The sequence below is a fragment of the Wolffia australiana genome, chromosome 12 (assembly GCF_029677425.1).
Source record: "Wolffia australiana isolate 7733 chromosome 12, ASM2967742v1".
Taxonomy (NCBI): domain Eukaryota; kingdom Viridiplantae; phylum Streptophyta; class Magnoliopsida; order Alismatales; family Araceae; genus Wolffia; species Wolffia australiana.
Genome location: NC_135846.1, coordinates 54,836 through 71,479, shown reverse-complemented (window position 1 = coordinate 71,479; position 16,644 = coordinate 54,836). Strand labels below are relative to the sequence as shown.

Below are 16,644 nucleotides of genomic sequence, written 5' to 3'. Positions count from 1 at the left end.
AGGCCTGTGTCTAGTTTATCTTCAGGTTTGCAACTCCTATAAAACGGGGGACGAGCGCTCTTATTGTTAAGTGATTTGGATATTTCAGCCTCCTCTCTTCCCAACTCTAAGTCCTCCCATAATCCCTTCCCTTCTCTATCATTTTATTTGTCTCCCTCTCTTTCGTCGCTTCTGTTATCTCTCTGCGGCTCCCTCTAATTACATTGTTTTACTTTGCAGGGCCTTATTGCATCTGCACTAAATTATGGTCTGATGACTTGGTCGAATAAAATTTTGGGCCCAGCAATGGTATCCTTATATATGCCACTTCAGCCAGTGGCATCAGCAGTGCTATCGCTGGTTTTCCTAGGAAGCCCTATTTATCTGGGAAGGTAGGTTGCAAGGGTCTTATTAACACCTTTTGGCTGCTTTCCTGGTCCTGTGATTGATGGATCACTCAATTTTGTGACCTTCTTAGGAGTAAAAAATGCCTCATTTTTTTTCCCTGACTGCTAAGTTATTCTATCATCTCCTCATCCACTATTTCTCTTTCAATAACAGCATCATAGGTGGATGTCTCATTGTTGCTGGTCTAAACTTGGTGACTTGGGCTCGCACTAAGGAGGCCCAGGCGACCGCCGGTTTCTCTCGTGTGAGCCGATACTCTTGAATATTTCCATTTGATATCCGTGGGGCCTGCACTTTGTGAAATTGTTGTACATAGCGTCATTTACTTGGCAGCATGGCCTTGACTATTTCCGTCTGCCATGATGAGCCCAATAACCTTGTTTAGATGAAGAATAATCAAGTTTTCATTGCAATGAAATAAAGTTTATGCTGGTCCTTCCAGCTAATATTTTATAGAAAATATTCTGAATCGTAATTTTCTTGGATCTTATGAAGCTGTTCTGATCCGCTTGGACAGATTAGTGTTCCTCCTTGGGCCCTGTGCTGAGAACTGATCACATATTAATCCCTTATGTCCACAAAGTTTGTTAATTACAGGCATTTTAGTTATCCTTGGTCTTGGCTCATCATCTCCCCTACCTCCCTGCGATGTTATTATTTAAACCATCTACTTGTAAATATAACAAAGACAAAAAATTCTTTGTTACTTTATTTTGTGAAACTTGGTGATGATTGATTGATCCTCACATTAAGAGAAAAAAACACCGTCAGTAATAGGTAGTTCAAAATCATTCGGTCAGATGATGAAATAGACAATGACTCTAGATCAAAGAGTACATCTATACGTATAACTAGCTAAAACAGTGCGCAAAACATACTGCTCTTGTTAACCAGAATGAAACTTTAGTTTGAAAGTGTGGTTAATCCATTGCCAAAGAAGGAACTTCATTAATAAAAGCTAAACAATTAGAAGTGAACTAAGGCAGTTTAATTCATTTACTTCAATCAAATTTATCCCACTCTACTCCAAAATTTGTCTACTTAATCATACAATTTGACCTCATGGATAGAAACTACTATTTGTCTTGATTTCAGACACAACAATTCCAACCCTTTGTGTTATATTTTATACCTTAAGGTCGCATTTGACTGAACTGATTTTCTATATGGTGAATTTAATGGGGGTTTTGTGTACCCAACATTTAAAGATTAGATGAGAGTCCTAAAAGGATCCCTGACTAAAGCAGATAAATTCACGAATCCTCTATATTGTGTGCAATCTTATCAAGTATATTAAGGCTCATGAACTATTACACCGCCTCAAAGAAATGATGGGACTGCTGATTGATCATGCAAATAGGAGCTAAATAAGTGCTAATTTCATCATATTTTTGGGCTTTAAATGCTTAAAAACATTAATTTTTAATGCACGTTATTATGATTTTAGGTTAAAAGAAGAATTTCCTTAAATTTGAAGTTAAATAATACGTTTGATAAATAATTAGGTCAATATATTCATTTTAAACGTTTTTAAAAATGAATGTTAAAAGAAATTAAATGTTTAATTGACCTATTTCAATAAATAAAAAGAAATTAAAGAATAAAGCATATTTTAGAAATGAATAAATTAGTTTTATGCATAAAGAAACAATGTTAACAATTTATTTTAAGTGTTTTTTAATATAACTCTTTTTTTATTGAAACCGGCCCTTATTGGGCTGATTTAAGCGTTTACTATTTGTTAAATGTGCAGGGAGACGCATCGAGCAGCACGTGGACCACTCAGAAGCCAGAACCAGGCTTTGGTGCGTGACACACATGCACACAAGGTCGTGCATGTCGCGCACCACGTCAAGCATGACGCGCAGCACATGCTGCGCGATGTGGACCAATCACGGTTGACATAACTCCGTCGTGTGCGATGCGCGACGTGGACCAATGGAAAAACAGATCAAAATAAAGCTTTCAAAGTGCATTCCATGAGTTGCATACGCACGCACCGCCCGTGCGCACGATGTGACACTTCACTGTATGACGTGAACCAACCAGCCTGCTCCGTACGCCCTGCGTGAAAAGCAGAAAAAAACAAAGTTAATAACATCCAGGAGCTCAAGGAAAGAACACCTAGCCTCCTCGAAGACTCAAGAATCATCCAGGAGCAATTTGGAGCTTTATTTGGACAGGAATTTTGCAGATCTGTCGCCGCATTTCTTCCCCAAATTCAAGCTAAAATCTGTGGAAAATGGGGCGCTCGTTGCACGGAATCAGCCTGGATTGATTCTCCGGGTATCCCTGGTACTTCTAGGTTATTTTTGCTTTAATTTTACCCTTGATTTTACATTCAATTTTAGCGAATTTTCAGTTTCATTCATGCTCGCCGTTTTCCCTTAAATTCAAATTTTAATCCCCTTAGTTTTGAAATTAACCTTGTTTTCAATTTAATTAGTTTCATTTGAGTTTATATTGACCATTTTTTGAATGATATTTGACCATTAATTCACTCATTTTAGTCTCTGATTTCTCAAATTAGCAAATCATATTCATGATTTGCTGATTGAGGACATCTTTGCCATTTCAAATTAATCAGGATAAAATAAAAATATAATAAAAGATCTTCTTAACATTCTAAATCCGTGAGAAATAAAAAAAAATAAATGTAAAACACAGGAAAATATTACCTTAGGGTTCCTAGTCCATAAGAAATTTGGATAAATCCTTATAAAAAGATTGGTAATAACAATTGAGATCAGTTTTCTTCTCCAAATCATTTCTAATTCACTAAAAATTCAAAAAAATTATTCAAGCTGAATTTCGAATTTGGGTTAAATAAATAAGTAAAGCATGATTAGTGAGAAACTTTTGATCTAGATTTTAATCACACTCACATCCTAAAAATCTAAGATCAGTTGAACAATTAAATAATATATTTACGGGATTAGTTAGTAATTCTTATCAATAAGTGCTAACTAATCATAAATCAGTTACAGCTGAGTAAACAATTTTATATCTGTTAAATCTAGAGTGCTAATCCCTAATCCGAGAAATCTTGAATTACCCTATCGCCTCCCAAGGGTTCGACCCCTTACTTAAGCACTACGAGATAAATAAATTTTATTGATTAAGTTCAGAAAACCCTTGAATAACAACATATAAACATATATTTTTGAACTTATCACTAATAAACTAAAAAATAGGATTAAATTACGTCATTGGTGCTTTTGAGTTTAATCAATAAATATATGAATTTATAAGTTAATTCGGATAATGATGATTACAAGTTGCCTCCACAATGAACGATGATAAGGGTTTTAATTCTCTTTAGAAGATGATTCAAGAGGAGCAAGAGGAGATACATATAAATATGAGATAGTGAAATGAAATTTGGTGAGAAGGTGATAATAATTATATAATAAGAATAAGAAAAATATCACTATGAGTAATATTTAAAGAAGGTGAGACAGTGACTTGAGACAGAAATGGAGGAACAAGATGTGGTGATTGTATTGAAATGCAATATGCAAACAGAATTAAATGGATCAAACCTAATAGGTGTGATAGAGAGGAGTCAACCTAAGGCAAGATAACTTACTCTAGGTCCTTATGTTCTGCCAAAACCATAACAATTTACTAATGCATGCAAACCTCACCTTTCTCTATTAATCTTCTTGAATCACTCAAGACACCAAGGAACACTTGATGGATCTTCAAAATCTCACTATCTTTCAATCAATATGATGGAAATATACGCGGCCGGCAAGCCAATCACACATTCCGCATCTCGTTCCATATTCATTAATAGAACATATTCATTATAGTGCATGTGTGATGCTCATAATGAAGTCCATGAATACATGATCGGACTTAGTGAATTATGATGAGATCGTAATACTGAGATCACTAGTCTTTAAGCATGTGTTCTAAACATTCCTATTCAAAGGATACGCGAGAAGGACATCAAAGTATCCGGATAGAATAGCACTATCTAGCCTCACTCATATGATGAGTATGGCCGGTCGCGTAGCAATGAGTGTGGAAACACTAAGGATAGATAGTGGGTGTTCTTTAGTGGAAAGAGTTCACATTATTGATCCATAATCCCTGAATGGTATTATACCGAACTGTCAATCAGGTTGATTCACGTCACGGTTGTGTAAGTGGTCCTTAGACCTGAGACACCAAAGACGTCTTGTGGACGGACGGTTGTACTTTGGCTATGGCCAACGAGTCTCTAATCATGGGACTCTAAACGGTCTTAGTTCGGGTGCATCAAGAAGTACACGAAGGCGATTGAGTGGTCAAGATGGGATCGTCCACCCTCGGTATAAGAGGTGACAGCTCAAGGAAGACGATGCAATGAAGTCCTTGGCCAAGGCAGTGAAATATCGGAGAAGAGTTCTCCGATGATTTTCGAATGCATCAGTACTAACTCGGATGACCGATTAGGGTTTGACAGTTGACCATACCCTAAGTCGTCCAAGGAGCGTCAAGTGGATGAGGGATTATACATACAAGGTAACCGATGATGAACAGGTTCCATGAGTGAGTCGATACACACTCCTTTGTATCTTCTAGGACACGAGGTGTAGCTTGGCAACCCACGTGTCAGAGTCTCGACCTATCAATTGGGTTAAATCGATCCGACATTAACTAATCTATATGATGATATAGTTAATTAATTTGGAAGGCCAATAAAGGTAATGGGGCCAGTGGAGTCGTTAACTAGACTGATACATGGGCCTAGAGGGTCACACGCAAATGGTCTTTTGGACGTCGGAGGATATACTTATATTTTGGGGGTTTTTATGAAAAATACCCACTTAGTATAAATAGGGGAAGGCCCTGAACGAAATTCACCTAGGCCAGAATTGTTCAGGGGCCTTTCCCCTTCTTCTCCCATCTCCCAACACCCCCTTTCCCTCCCCGATGTGATCGGGATTACATAACGACACCAGTGGAGAAAGAAAGGGGCTCGTCAATAAGAAGGAGGAGATCCGACTTGCCGAGGATCGCGTGGGTACATCTGGAGGCTGCACACGTGAGCAGCTCGACTCGATTCACTCTGGGATCTAAGAAATCATGGATGCGATCCATGCAAAGGTACGTTGTTTCAATGGTTTTGTTGATGCCGTTCGATTCGTTCAAGTCTTCCGCTGCAAATCATTTTGTTTTGTTCATCCATGTCAAGGCCTCTAGAACCCAACACAATCTACTAACGTAGGTACCATATTTAAATATGCTTCCTACAAATATCAGGGGCTCATCTTATACATCCAACCATATGGATAGATAGAGGAGAGCAATATGAAGCTGCCCTTAAAATTGCAGCTTTATTCGCTTTCTGGATTGTCACATATCATGTCTTGAAGTTTGAAGATTCCTAGGAGTTGATTTAATTTAGAAATTTCTCAGTCCTCATCATCCCTGCTGCCATGTCATGTCTAGGACTTCATTCCTTAATTCCTCATCTTCCAATGTGATGATTGGCCCAGATTTTAACCTGTCATTCCTGGTCAATGGCTTACGATGTACCACATGTCCTTACACACAAGAGGACAAGGAAAAGATAATCAATTTAATGATTAAAAAAAGCATGGCATGGCGACGCAGCAGCTTCAGCCATGTCATTGCTTTATTTATTTCATTTACATATTGACATGTGTGCACCACATGTACATGTGTATGCGCTTTGCACCTGCCATATGTAAGGTGCCACCATTGATTTTTTAATAGAGAGTAGTAATGAATATTTCATTCCCTATTTATTAGCTTTCGAAATCCCATTTATTTCAGAATAAGTCAGGATTCTACTCATTGGAAATGATGACACATACAAGGAAAGGTTACTCCAGAAAGGTTATCATGTGTATATAAGAGGACTAGTGGGAGCGCAATCAATTTCGCGACTTTATGTGGATGACACTCTACTCATTGGGAATGATGTAAGAATTTTATCATTATTGAAGGTATGGTTGTCCAAGAACTTGTCCATGAAGGATTTTAGAGAAGCAATATATTTATTCAGAATACGTATCTATAAAGATAGGTCAAAGAGGTTTCTAGGGTTATCCAATTCCATATATAAACATACCATTGTCAGGTTATCCCACTCCATGTACATACACACCATTGTTTAAAGGTTTGGCATGGAGAACTCCAAGAGAGATCTTATGCATATGAGACATGGAGTTGAAGTATTAAAGGAGCACTCAACTAAGACTCTTCAAGATTGAGTGATGACGAAAAAGGTTCCACATATATCAGCTCTCAGATCTATTATCTCAATGCTATGTACTAGGCCTGATGTTAAGTGTTATGAGTAGATTTCAGGCTGATATAGGAGATGAATAAAGGGTAACATTGAAATGCATCAGTAAGTACCAGAGAAGAACTAAGGATTTATTTTGAATATTTGGAGGAAAGGAGCAAAGACTTCAGGGTATCTTGGAAGAATCCTAAGTATAGGGCTATCGCAAACTTGACGACAAAGCTGAATACATTGCAGCAGCTGAAGCTGGCAAGGAAGCATTATACTTGGCATACTTCATCACAGAGCTTGACAGTGTTTGTTCGATTTCAGAGCCTATTTCAAAGTTCTATAATAATCATGGAGCAATAACACAAGAAGAAAAGCTATTTTCTGCATGACTTTCCCACGATCCACCATTTGCTGGTGCGTACCCACCACCATATTCGTTACAAGCAGTGATGGTATTTTGTTCATCTGATCCACTCCACTCACACCACATTCAACTGTCATTGGCTCCCAAATGGCCATCTAATGTATGTTAATTAGAATTAATTAGCATTTTCAATTCTAAGTTCCTATACAAATTTCCAAAATTATTCTATAAAATTTTAATAAATTAGATTAAATTAATTTAATATTTTCTGACCTTCTTACATTATTTTGAATTACTTTTCACAAGTTTGCCTTCATTAATTTAGATCTAATTCTTACATTATATAAAAAAATCCAAAAAATTTAACATTAAAATTCACTGATTCAATGCTTTCTCCCTATCTATTCGACCTTTACTCCACTTATTATCGTAGGGAAAATTATAAATAATATTGGATAAACCATAAGCCTTAGTTCTAACCCTAACTTCTAGTTCATCACTTTATAAAACTTGTGATATAGAAATAAATGAAAAATAAAATAGAGATGGGATTTTGAATAAAGGAAGTAAAGGGTTTGTAAATTAACTCGATAAATGCAAGTGAATATGAAAATTACTAAAAGTTGTGAAAGAGAAAACGAAAAAAATGAAAATTAATGGAGGTATATTGGAATAAAAGTACCGGCCGTTTTATAAGCTACTCAATCCTTGCAAGTCAAACTGAAAATAAAGAAAAGAGATCAATGTAAAATGAAGTCTTAGATCGTAAATATTGTGGTGGAGAAACGAATGGAAAATGAAATAGCGGAGATGTTGCATAAACGAGGCGACCAATTCATAACTTACTCAATAAATGCAAGGCAATGGGAAAAGAGCGGAAATATAAAATAGATGAGACATATTGCGTAAAAGTCACCACTAGGGAACGACATGTCCGGGACGTGATGCCCGTGACGTGACAGGACGGATGACGACCCGTGACGAACGGTGACATGATGAAATGTTCGTCATGTCACCGTCACGTTACACGTCCGAGTATTTTCAAAAAAATCCATCACGTACTCGTCACGCGTCCATGCATCCTCATTCCCTCACATCACCATCACGGTGATAGCGTCACCGTCACCGGTGACAGAAATAATAATATTTATTTTTAGGGTTAATAGCATGAAATATCCCAAATTTTTTCAAAAATCTGAGATATAACCTAAACTTTTTTTTGGCACGGTATATCCCAAACTCTCTAAGTCGATGCTGACATATCCCGATGATGACGTGGAACCCATCGTGGCTGCCAGGTGGATTTTCGGCCAGATTTTGACCTGGCGGAATCCACCTGGCAGCCACGATGGATTCCACATCATAACGGGGATTCTACCTGCCAGGTGTTTTCCGATATGAGAGAGAGAGAGAGGCATTCTAGAGAGAGAAAGAGAGGCATTCTGGAGAGAGAGAGAAAGGGAGAGAGAGGCATTCTAGAGAGAGAGAAAGGGAGAGAGAGGCATTCTAGAGAGAGAGAAAGGGAGAGAGAGGCATTCTAGAGAGAGAGAAAGGGAGAGAGAGGCATTCTAGAGAGAGAAAGAGAGGCGTTCTATAGAGAGAGAAAGGGAGAGAGTGGCCTTGTTCCTTGACTACGACGGCACGCTCTCGCCCATCGTTGACGACCCCGACTGCGCTTTCATGTCCGATTCTGTGAGTTTTCTCGCATTTCCCTGCCCGTTCCCTTCTTCTCTTCTCTCTCTCTAGAACACCTCTCTCTCCCTTTCTCTCTCTCTCTGTAGAATGCCTCTCTCTCTCAAGAATGCCTCTCTCTCTCCTTCTCTCTCTCTCTCTCTAGAATGCCTCTCTCTCTCTCTCTCTCTCTCTCTTATCGAAAAACACCTGGCTGGTGGAATCCCCGTTATGACGTGGAATCCATCATGGCTGCCAGGTGGATTCCGCCAGGTCAAAATCTGGCCAGAAATCCACCTGGCAGCCACGATGGATTCCACGTCATCACCTGGATATGTCGGCGTCGAATTAGAGAGTTTGGGATATACTGTGACAAAAAAAGTTTAGGTTATATCTCAGATTTATGAAAAAATTTGGGATATTTCATGCTATTAACCCTTATTTTTATTATGTTAATAAACATAATCGAAGCATAATATTATTTATTTTACTATGTTATTATTTATAATATATATTTTTTTGTTAATCTGTCACGACCGTCATCCGTGACGGACCTGTCGTCACGTCACGCGTCCGGGGTATCCTGTCACCATCACGTCACCGTCATGCACAGCCCGTCACGCGTCACCGTCACCGTCACGCCCCATGCATTCTGTCAACGTCACCCTCACGTCATCCGTCACGTGTCCGTCACGGTGACGTGTGACGTGACGGATGACGTTTGCTGATCCCTAGTCGCCACCATTGTATAAATAACCCAATCCTTGCAAGTCAAACTGAAAACGACGAAATGCTATAGAAGTGAAAGGACGGTGGGAATGAAAATAAGGGATTAATAAACAAAAACATACCATGATAAGGAAGAGTCAACCGTTTAAATGGCAAGTTGTCGCTGGAAAAGATTAGAAATTGGACCACGTGAAAGAGAAACGGGGTGTAATGCTTTGAATTGAGATCAAGGGGAAAGAATGAAAGTCGGTGGCACTGAGAAGAGATAGGTGGAATGAATGATTGAAGGATAGAGAAAGATAATAAGTAGAGACTATGATGAAATAAATAAGTAATGAAAGATAGTTATAAAGAAAGAGACTTTGTTCCACCTCATGAACAACAGTTAAACACCGCACAACAACCGAGTAAGCAAAATATTTGTGCAGAGTTTTTGCTAGCTGCCCTTCTGTTTTAAAGGAAAAAAAAACGTGGCAAATTTTGATGAATGGAATGCTAACAATCTAAATATAACCCAGATGAAAAACTCAGTTTTATTCACTAAAAAATAATATAATGAATCTAGAACGGGATTTTAGTACACCAGATGGGATTTAACATCACAAATAACCGCACATCTGAACACTATAAATAAAGTCAAAGAATATTACAGATTATAGATTTGTGGCTAAAATTTTCAATGAAATTCTTCTCACAACATCAGGGGCTAATTCCTCTCCTCAATAAAATTCTTTTTTGTACACCTAGCGAGAATCAGAGAGGACGAACAGCCATGGGGAACCAAGCCAAATCTCCCATCAAACCACGGTACCGACGATCTCGTAGATTCCCAGCCAGAAGAAATCAATGAGCGCGGCTATGGCTGTGAGACAACGTTTGTGATGAAGCAAGCTGGTTACCACTCTATCTGCGTCTATTCCAATTCTGAACAGGCAACTGTTGCCAGAAGGAACAAGACATGGCTAGAGAGGAAGGTCTTGGCCCACGTTGAAGAGCCAGCGAGCTACTGCTTTTCTGCTCTCGTGTCCGCTTTCCCTTGTTCTTGGGACCATTGCTGCAGAGCCTCTGGTTCTTTCTTGGATTTTGTCATTAATTCTCTATCAAACTCTACGATGCTTGGCAGAGAGATTGGTTCAGCATTCAAAAGTTTTAACCTCTTTCGCTGTCGGATTTGAAGTGAGCTGAAGTGCCCCTGTCCACAGTCTTTCCTGTGCGAACACATCGTATCATTCTTCTGTTTCAGTTATACTCGCAGCTGTAGCCCTTAAAATTCCTCCCTTCTACTTTCTCTCTGCTATGTATGTTGTCAGTCTTCCAGACAAAGAAAATGGGGAACTGTTTCAGCAATTCTGGACGTGGGAACGACGATTCGAGAGGAATTGGCCCATCAAGTTTGGAAGTTTGTGTCATTCAATAGGGGTAACTGACCTTCTTTTTAGGCTTACCCTCCAAAGCTCGCTTTAAAATACAATTACTCCACATAGTCGATTACTTAAATGTCTTTCCAATGTCACTGCGACACTTTTCACGTGAGAAAATTAGTTCGCTTATTACTTACCCCTCAAAAGATTTAGCGGGAAAGATACCAAGCTCGCTTTAAAATACAATTACTACACGGAGTTGATGTCTTTTCCAATCGCACTGAGACACTTTTTAGGTGAGATAATTGAATCGCTTATAACTTGCGCACCCAACAAGAAATTAAGTGGGAAAGAAACCAAGCTGCCGACAAGGCCTGGCCGACTAAAAAACTGATCTATGTTTATGTAGGGGATCTTTCGGTTCCTTCCTAGAAAGTTGCTGAACTTTCGTCTTCCATTTCTTTTTATTTATGGAAGAATACATAAATGAATATTCGGAGAATCCTGTGAAGTAAATATTTCTGGGAGATGAAAATTTCTTCAAATTATGAAAGTGAATTTTGGAATGGAAATGACCTTTTTTAGATAAACTAGAATATAAGATCAGATTAGACCGGTGATAGTATAATAGTGTAAAGTATTATGATATCGAGCCGCCAAATTTAATATAATAATCTTTTCTTCCGTCCGAGAAACCTGAGAAGGGATTAGCTGGGAGATTTATTAATTTAGCATCTGATACAGAATGGATTTTCAAATAAAAAATTATCCTTTTCAGATTAAATATAACAAAGTTCAAAAGTATCGAGTGGCGCCCATAAGCTCTCAAAATTAAAATACACAACGGGCTCTTTCGGATTCTACGAACCTATGGATGCACGAAAGCCATGAAACAAATTTAAGGATTATTCTTTCCAACTTGGTCCTATTTCTTTGAAGGGGGGACACACGTCCACAATTAGGCGGCCATACCAGGGCCTGGCCTCAGAAGGAGTCAATAAAAGTCTATTTTTTTTATTAGTTTCCGTTCCATTCTTCACGAAACCTTCGATTGCGCAATCTGCTTTCTTCAATGACTTTAAATACAAAGAAAACAACAGTTTTGGCGAAAAGGAAAATGAAGCTCACCACCATCGAAGGATACGATTTGTTTATTTTTTTCCAGTGTTCTATCTTTCGTTGTTTCGTTTTCTGCGCTGCGTTCTTACTGATCTTCTCTACAGCCTTGTTCTAGTTTAAATGCGCATGCTTACCATGAAAACTCGACTCGATCGCGCCTATTAAATTCGGCTTCGGAAGCGTCACAATCGCAGTGAACTCGGAGACTGTTCGAGCCAGCCCATTAAACCAGCGAAGGATCACCGTTCTTTTCTCCATCTATACTGACTTCGGCTGCTCGTGAGCAGTTGTCAGCGTCACTCACGGAGACGATAAAAGGCTCCTTCAAGGGAACCTAGCGCGCCACTTCTTTCTCTCTCTCTCTCTCTCTCTCTCTCTCTCTCTCTCTACGATGGTGGTGGGGAAGGAGGAGAGCTCGCCGGGGATGGCGGAGCTCGCGGCTTTGCTACAAGGCGGGCGGCCGCCTCCTCCGAACAGGCTCTCTCGGTCGCAGTTGCAGTCGTTGTCTGCCTTCTGCGACGCGTTGATTCCATCGGCGGAGGTTCCTCCTGACGCCGTCGGAGACGAGGCGCTCGCTCTCTTTTACGCCACTTCCGCCTCCATGGCCGGGATCACGGGGCAGGTTAGCGCGCGTAGAAGTCTACCTTAGTAGCAGAGATTGTTCCCAGTCCAGAATCGCAGCACATTTTTCACTTTGATTGATTCCCGTTGCTCTCGTTCTTGCTGTTGCTCTCCTCCTTTCTTCTTCTTCATCGCTTGCGCTATCTCTCTCTGACTCTCCCCACTCTCTCGCGTTCTCTTTCCCATGTATAACTCTCTCTCTCTCGCTCCCTCGATCTTTCTATCTCTCTTTCTTCCTTCCTCTGCCTGATCTTCTTTCATTCTTCTTCCTTTATCCCCCAATCTCTCTCTCACACCCCACCTCTCTCTCGCTCTCTTTTCTCCCAGTCTAACTGTACATCTCCCTCTTTCCCCATTTCTCTCCCTCTCCCGTGCTGTCTATGTCGCTCTCCATCTACACATTTTATCCCGCTATCTACACCTTCTCTTCGTCTCTCCACAGCTCTTACTGGTGATCGATCGATAACTCCATCATTTTGTGGTTTCTTTGAGGCCAGAAGAAGCGTCGTCTGTCTGCTCATTCTCACGCGCGTTTTCTTTCCTGTAATTTTTTACATGAAAGTTGGCGGGTCTGGTGTGCAAGAAACGTCTCCACCCGGCCCTGCCGCTCTTGCGACTGGCTCTGTGGCTGCTCTCGACTCCGTATGGCACCCTTCTTCTCTGCGGCGCCGGCGGCCTGTCCGCCAACTTGCCCTTCTTCCACAAGTTCTCCGACCTCGACGAGCGCCGCCGAGAGAAGATCATCTTCAAACTCTCCCGCAGCCGTTTCCTCCTCAAGCGGCTCCTCTTCCGCGCCATCCAGCTCGCCACCGCCCGCCTCTACTTCCAAGCGGTGAGCGTTTCCACTCCCGCCTCCGCCCCATGACGTGACTTAGCTTTTCCTACATTTTTTGGCCGCTTTACAATGATTTCCTCAAAGACTATGGCTGAAGATAGCGAGGGCTCATCTCGTTCTCTTCTCGAAAGGTGGACGAGAAGAACTGGAACCCGTCTTGGGCCGGGATCGGGTACTGCGGTAGCGATCCCAACCGTCCGCCTGCCGAGTCCCGGCAGTCAGACGACCCTCTTCTCCGGGCCGTGCTGGACATGTCCTCCATCCCGCGCAACCCCCCCCTCCTCCGTCCCTTCGCCACCGACCCTTCCTCCCCTCTCACCCTCCACTGCGATGTCGTCGTCGTCGGCTCGGGCTCCGGCGGCAGCGTCGTGGCCGGCGTTTTGGCCACGGCGGGATACCGCGTCGTCGTCCTGGAGAAGGGCCGCTACTTCCCCGCCGCTTCTCTCTCGCTCTTGGAAGGGCCTTCGAACGAGCAGATGTACGAGAAGGGGGGAATGCTCAGCTCCGACGACCTCTCCCTCCTCTTCCTCGCCGGCTCCACCGTCGGCGGGGGCTCCGCCATCAACTGGTCCGCCTCCTTCAGAACTCCCGACTCCGTCCTCGAAGAATGGCACCGCGCCCACGGCCTCTCCCTCTTCGGAGACCCCGCTTACCAGCGCGCCCTGGACGCGGTCTGCGAGCGAATGAAAGTCCACCCTTCCACCACGGCGGGCACCCCGGCGGAAGGGATGAACAGCGCCGTGCTGAGGCGCGGCTGCTCCGCGCTGGGCTACGACGTGAAGGCCATCCCCGTCAACGCCCCCGACGGGCACGACTGCGGGTGGTGTCACCTCGGGTGCAAGGACAGGAAGAAGCAGAGCACGCCGGAGACCTGGCTGGCCGACATGGCCGCCTCCGGTAACGGCGTCGTCCTCGCCGGCTGCGACGCCGTCCGAGTCACCACGGCCAGGAACGGCGCCGCGGGACGGAAGAAGACGGCCACCGGGGTCATCGCCCGGTTCAGCGATGGGGAGATAACGGTGAGGGCGAAGGTGACGGTGGTGGCCTGCGGCGCGCTGAACACGCCCGGGCTTTTGAGGAGAAGCGGCCTGCGGAACCCCAACATCGGCCGCCACCTCCATCTCCACCCCGCGGTGATCGCGTGGGGCTACTTCCCGGAGGAGACCGACTGGCTCGACCGGGACAAGAAGAGCTTCACCGGCGAGCTGCTCACCGCCATGGCGCCCGTGCCGGGGGACGGCGCGGACGGCGCGAGCGCGGCGCTCATCCAGACGCCGGCGATGCACCCGGGCGCGTTCTCGGCGGTCACGCCGTGGACCTCCGCGGCGGACTTCCGGCGGCGGATGGCGCGCTTCTCGCGGACGGCGACGCTGTTCGCGCTGACGCGGGACCGCGGGTCGGGGAGCGCGGCGCGGTACCCGGACTCGGTGAGCTACGCGCTAGACGAGGGCGACGAGCGGGCGCTGCAGCGGGGCACGGAGAGGATGCTGCGGGTGCTGGCCGCGGCGGGGGCGGAGGAGGTGGGCACGAACCACCGCGACGGGGGCGCGTTCAGGGCGAAGGGGGCGAGCCGGGAGGAGTGGGAGGCGTTCGTGAGGAGGGAGAGCGGGAGGGGGCTGCGGAAGGGGGAGACGCCGATTTGCAGCGCGCACCAGATGGGCAGCTGCCGGATGGGGACGAGCGCCAAGACCTCGGTCGTGAACCCCCAAGCCGAGACGTGGGAAGTGGAGAGGCTCTTCTTGGCCGACACCAGCGTCTTCCCCACCGCGCTGGGGGTGAACCCCATGGTCACCGTCCAGGCCATCGCCTACTGCACCGCCCAGAATATCCTCCAAGTCTTGCAGCCAACTCTCGCGCCGGCTCAAAGACTTGCCCCGCCCAGGCAATAGATGGTGTGCTAAGGGATGGACAAGCCGGACAGACCGGACCGTCGATCAACCTTTTCAGGGGTGACCGAAATTCGGTTCGCACTTTGCATATCGAACCCGAACCATATACATAGACTATATAATAACACAAGGGGAAATACTACCACATGTCACGAACTTTGACTTTTGTAAAGGAAGTAGCATAAACTCTTAGTTTTGTAAAAAAAATAGTATGCACCAATGAGAGGAAGCCAGTTGGCAGCGGGCTGTTTTTTCCACCGCCAGTCAAATGGTGACCTGGATGCCTCCGTGGCGTCCAGGTGGACTCCACGGTGGCATCCACGTCACCGGGTGACCGCCGACGACGCCCCGTCTCCGTCCCCCGCCGCCGCCCGCCTCCGGCGGCCGCTCCGCCACTCCTCCCCCATTCCTCGCCGCTCCGCCACCCCCTCCGCCCTTCCCCGCCGCTCCGCCTTCCCCTCCGCCCTTCCCCGCCGCTCCGCCGCCCCCTCCCCCTTCCCCCGCCTCCTCCCCGTCCTCCCACGCCCCCTGGTAAACAACGTCGGCGGCCCCACTCCGCGCCGCCGCCCTGGCCTCCTCCTCCGCCCTCTCGCCGCTTCTCCCCCTTCCCCGCTTCTCCCCCACCCTCTCCCCTGCGGGGGAAGGGGGAGGGGAAGGCGGAGCGGCGGGGAAGGGCGGAGGGGGTGGCGGAGCGGCGAGGAATGGGGGAGGAGTGGCGGAGCGGCCGCCGGAGGCGGGCGGCGGCGGGGGACGGAGACGGGGCGTCGTCGGCGGTCACCCGGTGACGTGGATGCCACCGTGGAGTCCACCTGGACGCCACGGAGGCATCCAGGTCACCGTTTGACTGGCGGTGGAAAAAAAACAGCCCGCTGCCAACTGGCTTCCTCTCATTGGTGCATACTATTTTTTTTACAAAACTAAGAGTTTATGCTACTTCCTTTACAAAAGTCAAAGTTCGTGACATGTGGTAGTATTTCCCCATAACACAATATTCCAAGTCTCTCCCTCTTGCCCGCACCCTCTTCCCCTGTCTCAATCTCTCCCCCACGCTCTCTCTCTCTCTTTTTCTCCCTCCTGTTCTCTCCCTCTCTTCCTCTTGCCTTCTCCCTCTCTCCCTCTCTCTACCTTCCTCTAGCCCTCTCCCTCTCTCCCTCTCTCCCTCTCTCCCTCTCTCCCTCTCTCCCTCTCTCTCCCTCTCGTTCTCTCTCCCTCTCTTCCTCTTGCCCTCTCTCCCTCTCTCTCTCCTTCTCTCCCACTCTTGGTCTTTCCCGCTCTCTCTCTCTCTCTCTCTCTCTCTCTCTCTCGCCTTCTCTCCTGCTCTTACTCTTTCCCCCTCTCATTCTGACTCCCATTCTTCTTCTTTCCCCTGTTGGGGGTTTTGTCAGCCCCCCCACACCCACAGGGGGAATGCG

The 16,644-nt window shown here is 45.0% G+C and overlaps 1 protein-coding gene and 1 long non-coding RNA gene across 2 annotated transcripts; both read left to right on the top strand.

The window, feature by feature from the left end:
• Positions 1-7: 7 nt before the first annotated feature.
• On the top strand, positions 8-847 carry LOC144710319 (uncharacterized). The gene is made up of 2 exons (XR_013583262.1): positions 8-371; positions 541-847. It is a non-coding gene; the product is annotated as an uncharacterized LOC144710319 (long non-coding RNA).
• Positions 848-12,090: 11,243 nt separating this feature from the next.
• Positions 12,091-15,462, top strand: LOC144710419 (long-chain-alcohol oxidase FAO4A-like). The gene is made up of 3 exons (XM_078584181.1): positions 12,091-12,509; positions 13,071-13,340; positions 13,475-15,462. The coding sequence occupies exons 1-3, from the start codon at positions 12,279-12,281 to the stop codon at positions 15,230-15,232; spliced, it is 2,259 nt and encodes a 752-aa protein (XP_078440307.1). The 5' UTR covers positions 12,091-12,278; the 3' UTR covers positions 15,233-15,462.
• Positions 15,463-16,644: the final 1,182 nt, after the last annotated feature.